The 9,785-nt window shown below is 33.9% G+C and overlaps 1 protein-coding gene across 1 annotated transcript; it reads right to left on the bottom strand.

The window, feature by feature from the left end:
- Window positions 1–4,802: 4,802 nt before the first annotated feature.
- On the bottom strand, window positions 4,803–9,785 carry LOC110992669 (ephrin-A4). Its single transcript, XM_022258583.2, has one exon. It carries the CDS (start codon window positions 9,384–9,386, stop codon window positions 8,610–8,612), a length of 777 nt encoding a protein of 258 aa, XP_022114275.1. The 5' UTR covers window positions 9,387–9,785; the 3' UTR covers window positions 4,803–8,609.

The raw sequence follows: 9,785 nt of genomic DNA, 5'->3' as shown, positions 1-9,785 counted from the left end.
TGATAAATTTGAGTAATACAATCATAGTAGGCAGACTTTCCTTTTCAGTAATACTATCTATATATATATCTATATATATATACTATTAAAACACCAAATAGCAAGCCATAAATAAAATTACCAAACCATTTGCCGATAAAAATCTAAGTTAGGCGTTTGACAGAGTCGCAAATAAATTTTTAGATAGTCTTTACAATAAAAAAGTATGCAAAAAAATGCGATACAATAATTTAAAATTTATCTTAACATAGTATTTATTTACAAGATATACCTCCACGAAAATCTAAGTAGCTATCAAGACAGTCTTAGTTGACAAAACATTATTGTAATGGCCGGTTTCATAAAGCAATCAATAAAAAAATTTACTGAGGAAAAGGTATACAATTATATATACATAGGCCGACATAGGCCGAGTTAATTTCATAGTTATAGGCCATACATAAGCAACCATACTTAGACTCATTTATTATAATAGCTAAGGTTAGAAACATTAAAGTTGTTAACACCTTCTTAAGTCTTAGATAAATGAACAACTAAGTACGGCTGAATAAAATTGCTACCGGATTCGCTTTACATGTCATGGTTTCTGAATGTGGGTACTTTACAAAATTTGTATCTACCCTCACAAATTTTCTCAAATTGCCAGTTGTGTTAAATCGTGACTATCTTATAACCATTGGGATAGCCGAATGAAAAGGCTTTGGAATCCGGTAAAATATTTTCTATCCGTAAATTTGCTTTACAAACCAAATACAGTAGAAACCAGAACAACTACCTCTGTTATACCTCCTATCTCGTAAACTGCAGGATATGGACATAACTCCAGGTTACAGCAGGGCCCTCTCTTTATTATGAGTTGTAACAATTCCAGTGGTGCTAGACCCCGTCTGGGTCTGCCACAGATTTGTAAATTTTTTAAGCATAGGTGACCAGCTATAGGTTGTTATCCATTGTTTAGCCAAGGAAAACAATTTAGGGCTGAGAAATTCCGACTTGGATAACACTCGGAATATTCATCTTTGATTACTTTACTCAAAATAGAGCGTATTTATGGAACTTCTACATCATATCAATTTTGCTTAAATTAATTTAAAAACAATCAATTCGGTACCAGAAGTAGCCATGAAAGTTCTAGTTACTACGTTTATGTTAAGATTACAATTTAGTACAAATTTATATAGAAACTTACATTATAGTTCCGTAATAATTCAAAATATACAAATTCATTTTACAAAACATCCACTAAACCATACAATACTGATATTAATGACATAAATACATTGAAACGAAAACTACCCTCCTAATATTATAAGTTTGAATTTCACATTCAATTAGTGCATCAGTTTTGTTTCCATTATCTTGACCTTCATCAATCTTCAAAAATCATTTTTCTATCAGTGAAAAATCAAGGGCTTAAGTACAACAGACATGTCGATTAAAAAAAATTTTTAAACTTAACTAAACACGAATTACATCGCCGTGTTGTGGCTGAACATTTGCTTTGCAAACAGCAAAGTAATTTAATTATTCGCGCTTTTAATAAGAACCTCATTCAGCCATTCGATTAACGATAGTTTTCGTCTCACGTTTCAATCGAAATTTCGATCTATAAATAAAATATGTACACTTTTCCTCATTAACTCTGCTCGTAAAACAATATTGCCGCTTAAATCTAGGAAAAATTTCAACAATTGTTTTAGGATCTGGCGACGCCATAGGAAATAAAACCGTCTGAGACAAGGCGAATTTAAATGTATAGAAAAATATCTTTTTAAAAGAGGTAGATTTTTTAATACTAATAAATTAAGTACAAATAATTTCAGTCTCTTCAAAGATTTCCGGCGAAAGTGTCACCAGTGTATAACCGTTTAACATCCACCAAGGAGGTCTGTCATGACGTTCAAATTGTAACGCCACCAGAAGACGTTAAGCATTGTCTTACATTAATGCCGCCAACAGTGTTACCCGATAATTGGTTCCACAACTCAAAATTAAAGAATCGCTGACAAGTAATTGAATAGGCATTCAGACCAGGGAATAGCTGCCTTAACTGTGAATGATGGTGAGTAAAGACCTTTCGAAGCTACCAATGCGAGACTTCTATCACTCACTCTGTATTTATAGTCGTCTCAATTAATAATTTTCATTTTTAAATAAGAAGCTGACTGACACTTTCGCGCACTGCAAATAAAACAATTTCGTAGTAATCTTAATTAGCACCAATATGAATTTTTAAATAAGTGAATCTTTGAAGCAATAAAACCAGCTGCAATTTCCAATCAATCAAAAATCGCATGATACCAAAACTACTGGCCCGAATCTCTGACGCCAAAAGGAAACGTGGCCGCCCAAAACAGAGCTGGCATGAAGCATCATTGCAGATGAAGTGGAGACAAATTGATAGAGCGGTTGAGGACCGATTAGGCTGTCAGTATATAATCTTAATATTGTCGATATAGCTGTAAAGTATCTGCGCAAATATAGCTGAAATTCAAGGATAGCGTTCTCTTGTTTTTAAGGCTTGATTCGGGTCAGGGGTTTGAAGTAGAGGTCACGTACTCCACAAACACGTCTAGGACCTCCTATTTTATAACTGATTTTAAATTTAAAAACGCTGCATTACGCCAATGTATTTTGCAATTTATCAAACGTCATCTGACAATAGGGCTCATTGACTAACACACAAAGATTCACTTTTGGACGAAAATAAATAAAATATTAAAAAGAAAACACTAATTTTAAAAAAGTTACAACCCCCACTGAGCAACAAAATGATTCGTCGGAATTCGTTTAGCATTTTTTTAAATTTATGCACAAAATTCAATGGATCATTTCAAAACTTGGTTTTTTAGTTTTAATCATTTCATTAAATACGTTTTGTCACTAGATGGCGCTATAAGCATGTCGCTTAAATCTTTATCTCTACATTATATGCAATACACAATATTAATTCAATCCAATTTAACATTTCCCTTAGAACAAAAAGATCAAAAGTCATATTTAGGGTCATTCACCTATTAGATATCATGGACCTTTGTGTTCGAATATTAAAAAAATGCTTAACAAAAACCAACGAATCAGGCACCTTTTGATAATTTCAACCTTGTCTCAATATAACGGTTAATAATTTTAACTATACCATAGTAAAAGAAATTCATTTTCACTTAGCAATAATTCATGGGATTTGAGATACAACATACACTTATGAGAATGTTACATGCTAAACAGTAGTAAGAAACTTAAACTTTCTATAAATTTGTCTAAACAGATGATATTTAGTAGTAATAGAGAAACCCATTGGCAGGCAACCATTGGTTTTATAACTCTGGAATATTAATGCACAACCTCAAAGCTGCCAAATAAATAAAATATTTAAATTAGGCAAAATTATAGTATTCAAACCGTAGATCATGGCTAGTCCCTATTCTTTAAATAAAATAGACAATAAAGATCAAAAAAGAATTGACAATGGATACTGCTTTAAGCTTTTCATGACTTTACAAATTATGGTCTAAAAGTTTAGGTATAAGTACAAATATTAAGTACTTTGATATTTTTTTAAGTTTTAGCAACATCTTAGTATTTAATCTTAATTACTTAAGAAATTATGTTTTTAAGAACTCTTTAAATCTTAGCTTAGCCACCATTCTTAAGTTCTTGTATGAAAAAATAAAGACAATTAGACATTTAATTTTCAAGTTTATAGCATTTTATTTACTATGCAGAAATAATTGTTTAATGCAAGTTATAACTGAAATCAAAATACCTAAAATTTATTACACAGAGTCAATTAGACTCTGCCACAAGTTTAATGTGATTAAACAATATTTCATACAATATATAAATTATAATCACAATTTTAAACAAATTCATAAACTGACACTGCAAAATTGCTACTGTCTGTGAACACTAAGTAAATATCTTATATATAATTTCACAATATATATCTCACCTAAACTGTCAAATACTCTCGACACAAAGACTTGTAAATGTCTAATTGTATTATAACATAATATATTGTTTAATATACTATAAGGTTGAAATTGCAAATCGTATCTCAAAATCCCACTAAAACCTGAGTTACAGAAAATTACACTAATTACACAGCACAACTAAAAACTAACTGATACGAAGAGTTTCATATTGTATATGCCATTTCGGTTATACCAATAGCATTAGTGAAATCCCAAAACATAGATGAATAGTTCCTCCATTCAAAGGATCATGGTTTTATGCTGCACTGCACTGCCAAGAATACTTTAACTAAAACGTTCTAGGTCTACATGCCTACATTTGAATTTTGAGATATCTTGGTGTTGGTTGCATATTACTCAGATATTGCGTTTTTAATCTATTCCAACTTTGGAATTTGGAATCGACTCCCGGTGAGTGAGAGAGATACAACCACCAACTATTCAAAGTTACAGTGTACTCCTCCCTCAAAGGCAGGCAGACACACCCACAATAAATGGGTGACCATGGGCTGTGATGACTTCCCATTTATCGAAAACTTAGCAAACAGTCTTAGGGCCTGTTTCACAATGTATGGATAAAGTGCCAAATAGCTATGCAACATAATATAAATTAATCGAAAGATAAAAGTTCCGAATAAGATACTTGGCATTTCATGACGAATAGCGCTATCTGACAGTCGTGAAACGCAAAAATACAGTTTATCCTACAAATAAGTAATAAATAGCTTATTTGGAACTTATTCGGACATTGTTAAACAGACCCTAAGACCGTTACTTTTAAACGTCAGTTAAACTAGCTTCAATAGCTGTCAAATCATGCATGATTTTGCAGACTAAGTTTGAAAGGATCACTACTGCTATTGGGAGTTACTAGCCCCGGTTTTCATAATGATTTATATAAGTATATTTCCGTATATTTGTTATTATATAAGTTAATTAATGCATTCATTTGTGCATGGATGATGGACGTTTAATTGTATGAAGTTGAAGGTTTCAAATCATAACCGTATGTATTCATCGGATTACAGAAAAAAAATTTTTTTTTTGGGAAAATTGTTCCGCAAGGATCTTGCGTGGCAAAACCTCCTTAAAAATGTCGTGCGACGTATTACAGAAGGTAAATTACTAGTTTAAGAATATTAACTTAGCTTAGGCCAAGATCGGGCGGCGAAGGAAGCTTACCGGCCGGCCGGCCTAGTGAGACCAATAGGTCAGCCTAGGTACTCATTGGACAGAGTGCAGGAGGGCCTGCTGCAGATGAAAGCCAGCACGGGACAGGGTTCGCTGAAAGTTTCTTTTTTCAGAAGTCTATTTGGATTAATTGAATCGATTTTATGGATAATTCATAGAAGAGCATTCATAGTCTATACTAGTATAAAAGATGCTTTTTGACAACTGTCATATCTCAAGCATAAACCATTGTTATATAAACTGTGAATCGTTTCAAAAACCTTAAATTTCAAATAACTTTCTAACCAGGACATTATGTTCACTTCATGAATTGAATGATTTAAAATATAGACTAATCGAAATGATTTAAATAACAAATTTATTAGTAACTAAAGAACCGATACAAATGTTTTTAATTATGCGACTTTAAAAAGTAAAAATCATAACTTCAATAACCCGCCAAAGCGCGTCTCTAGACAAGATGGCGTCGCATTTGAGGTTTGCTACGTGGTAATTTTGATTTTTAAATACCATACATATATTATTTATATCAAAAACAAATTGAAATCCGAATTAGGTGCAAAGTAAATGCAAGCACGCTCTGTGAATAGTCTGACCGTTTTTTTGTTTCCGTGACAAAAAAAAATCCATATTTTTAAATATTTCGTTAATGTCATAATAAATAAGTTAACAGAAAAAGTTTCATTAAAATCTATTAAGTAGTTTTTAGTTCACGCATAGATATGCGTTCCAGATGGAAGGGACTAATTTTTACTTTGACAGCCATTTGAAGTCCATTTTAAATAAGGAATAATCTCAGAAACGTATGTTTCATTTTACTAAAATCGATTTAAAGCACATTGGACTCTGTTATCCGTAAATGTAAAAAAAGTCTCTGATATTTCACATTTCCTTTAAAAATATCTAAGACGAAGTGAGAAGCTGCCACTAATAACATCTAACAGACAAACATCATCCGTCTCTTTCTGACAAAGCGCGTTTAAGCTCTAATGAAAAGAGACAACAATAATAAAAAGGACTAGGCTTAAAAACATTTTTGTAAGCTGTTAAATTTAACCTGAAAAACCTCTTAAGTTGCAGTTTAATATATTAATCAATTAACAGTATTAATATTTCAACTTTGAAACCTATAGACAAAATGGCGGACAAAGATCAGCTTTTTTGTTGTATGGCTTTGATTAATTAATGGATTTGAAATATTAAATAACTAATGATTGTCCTATGATACAATTTATTTATTTTAAACACAGTTTATAGGTTGTGTCACGCTTAAAGATGTAGACATTGCCAAGCAAGCTCTCAAAGGAAACGTGGTTGAATACACTTAGCTACGAGTTTATTCGAATTGGAATGACTTGAAGCGAAATTAAAAAAAATACATACCTAAGAATCGAACAGGCTTGGTATACTTGGATGTCTTCTGCCCCAGCTGGAGGACATAGGATCCTAAGGTTGAATCATTAAAACCCCAGCGATACGTGCATTTAAAACTCGCTCCAACGGAAAGAAAACATAGTGAGGTAAGTCTAATCCCGGGTCAGCTAGGCCTGATCACCTACCTGCCTATTAAAAGAAAAGATACAGATATAAATACGAGGTCGAGACCATAATCTGGATTATTCAATATATGAACACAAATCAACGGTTTAATTCCTATTTTAATATCCTGTTCTATAAAAAAAAAGGATCACAGAAGGGGCTAGACTTTCCCAAAAAAAAATCAATTCAAAAATGTCTTATACTTACCCCAAATGTATTTCTCACCAAATGTGTTCTCGTTCCAATATAACGCATGATAGATTATGTTATTTATTTTACAAGCATTTGGTTTTTACGTTAGTAAAGTAACTCAGGAAAACGACCATAGATTGAAAATATATTGTATAGTGCATAATAATAAAAAAAAGTTTATAGCCTGTGCCCTTTTCTTGATTGTTTTTGTAAACGTAACATCTCAATAACGGAAATTAGACAAAGAAACCTTACGAAAAACGGGGCGGATAGTAACCGGATATGGGCCTAGCAAATATTCTACCTATAGCCTGTCATAATTTAAATTTAGAACGTATTTATGATTCATTGTTTTTTGTTCTAAGTTCAATCGTTTAAATATAGAAAGTGTTGCTAATCGCGTTTTAGTTTACGAAACTCTGACTTTGTATAGTAATTTAAGATTGTAACAAATAATTATTGCAGTCTCTAGTTCTTTTTAAACGATAATTGAAATTTAGAACGAATAAGATATGTTAGCGTTTTTATTTATTTGCCAAAGAGAATTTGGTCAATTAATTATTATTGTATACGCATTAGCTTTCATTTTAGATTATTACGTGCTTAACTTTATTCTATTACTTATTACGAAGACGCATTTTAATTTAGAACGGATTTAAAATATGTTCCTGTTTTAATTCACCGAGTTAAAATGAATGTTGCGTATATAGTTCTGGTTATTTCAGATATACATATTCAACCTTCAGTCGACGTTAAATAAGATATTTTTCACCCACTTCATAATTACGTAGATTACACAGGGCTTCTAAGAAGATTATGTTTATTGGCATTACCGTTAATACAATATGAAACTCAAACGTTTGAAAACCTTAAGTGCTATTTAAAAATATAGACTGCCACTAAATGAGTATGTCTAAAAGAAAACCGGACTATTTCAACTACTTGACTATTTTACTATTAATTGTAATGGCACTGATGTGCTGAAGAACGATTATCTGTATCAGAAATCATCTATTATCTGTGGCTTGACAGCCCTCTTGGAATGTTTCTTTTTTTTTCGGCCAGCATTCATAAAGGTACGTGTGGTGTAAAACCTCTTTCGTGGAATTCTTTTGTATTTATGTGATTGATGATCCGATACAGATAAAATCAAGAACAGATGAATGCAAGATGGTAATTAGACTATGGCAAGATTTGAATGCCAACTCAAAACGAGTGAATGACGTGAGTCACGAAAAAATAGCGTTAAATCAATAAAAAAAGCTTCAAAATCAGTCGAGAAAAAAATGCACATATTCGATATCACAAAGAATAGAAAATTACATTCTAAATAAAACCAAAAATCACAGTATGGCGACGAATTTCGCCGCGAATTTCGTTAAATTAAGCGTTAGGTGGAAAGTCTTTTGAAACCTAAATGACCTAACTGTATCCTTAATCAAATATCCTTCATTGCGTTAGTGAAAATATAAAAAATTTAATCCTAACGATTCGAAAACCTTTAATGCAACTACAGTACCTTCTAAGATCTTCGATTATAGGCCTTACATTAGGCTTACACTAAAACGTAAACGTCACGGAACTGGATACTAGGAAAGTCACTAATCACCCACAGATTCACGCATAGATAATAGAGTCAGGTCGCAGATAATGCAAAGTCTGTGTGTCGGGCTTTGCCTCGCGTTGCGGTCGCCGGGCCGCTTTAACACACATTCACCGGACCAGTGGCGCCAGTACAAAGATAGCAGCCAGAGCCAACGCGATAGAAGATGCCAGGGCCGCCCCGCGAGAGTAGGAGAGCTCCTCGCTTTTCACAACTTCGTTTGGAGATTTGTCATACTTGTGCGTCTTTTTCGTAACTGGCTTCACGGTCGTGGTCGTGGTAGTGGTCGGGGGGAAAGTGGGTGGCAACGGCGGAGGGGGAGGCGTCTGTGGAGCTGGAGCCTGCCCCTCCTCAGGCTTGCAGCACACTCGGAAGACTAGCTTCATGTTATGGCTAAGGCACCTCCCTCCGATGCGCCTATGCAGATCGTCCTTACTGGACGTGGATATAAAGTAATAGTCCTTGCCTGGAAGAAACTCTAGCCCCCCAGGCTGAGGTGTAAACGGTCGAAATGTAATTGTAAAATACATTAATTTGTGCGGTTTATCGCATATCGCTATGATTCGTGGGTTTGGGTTAGTAATTCTACACGTATCATATTCTTCTTTGCTTACATTATAGATAATATATTTTTCCGTGTCGTCCTCAAACGTTCCGGGAGTGTAGAAAGGACATATTATGTTCACTTGGTCATATTCAAACTGAGCGTTTCCTTTATTTAAGTCGAATACGTGATCTGTGTTGTCTATTCTAAATATGCTGTTTGTGGTGTTCCAATGTATGTAGAATGATTTGGCGAAGTTCCCCATGACGCTTTCGACGATGAAAATTAAAACGAGGAGCGTCCAAGGTGTCTGGCGCAGCCCGAAGTAACCGTAGGATACCATTGTTGCAGTACAATTTATCCGAACACTATCTAAACACTCATATACCAATCCATATTTAGTATTTTACATTCACGAATTTATAACACAACTAAGACGATTTCACTCGCGCCGCAGTCCACCATGTTCGACTCGCACACAAGATTCTATGTGTCGATAAAAGTGGAATTTCACGGGACGTGGCCCCTTCTAAAACGCACAATGTTCACTGAAACTGTTTTTGTTATAGACGGAACGCGTTAGATTTCGCACAGGAAAGTCTTTTATGTTTGAATAACGTTGGAATTAATCAATACATCACAGATTTTTAACATGGAGGCGTTCTTTGTATAGACGCGGAGCTGTGAACGTAACGCCGCGCGGGGGCCGGACGAACTAATGGAATGCTGTCCCCGCTCTACG

Source organism: Pieris rapae, chromosome Z (assembly GCF_905147795.1).
Source record: "Pieris rapae chromosome Z, ilPieRapa1.1, whole genome shotgun sequence".
Taxonomy (NCBI): Eukaryota; Metazoa; Arthropoda; class Insecta; order Lepidoptera; family Pieridae; genus Pieris; species Pieris rapae.
Note: the sequence above shows the minus strand (reverse complement) of the source record. Positions and strands in the feature narration are given on the sequence as shown.

Bases quoted from the DNA above. Each gene is read 5' to 3' on its own strand.
- LOC110992669 (XM_022258583.2), bottom strand. From the start codon at position 9,386: ATGGTATCCTACGGTTACTTCGGGCTGCGCCAGACACCTTGGACGCTC.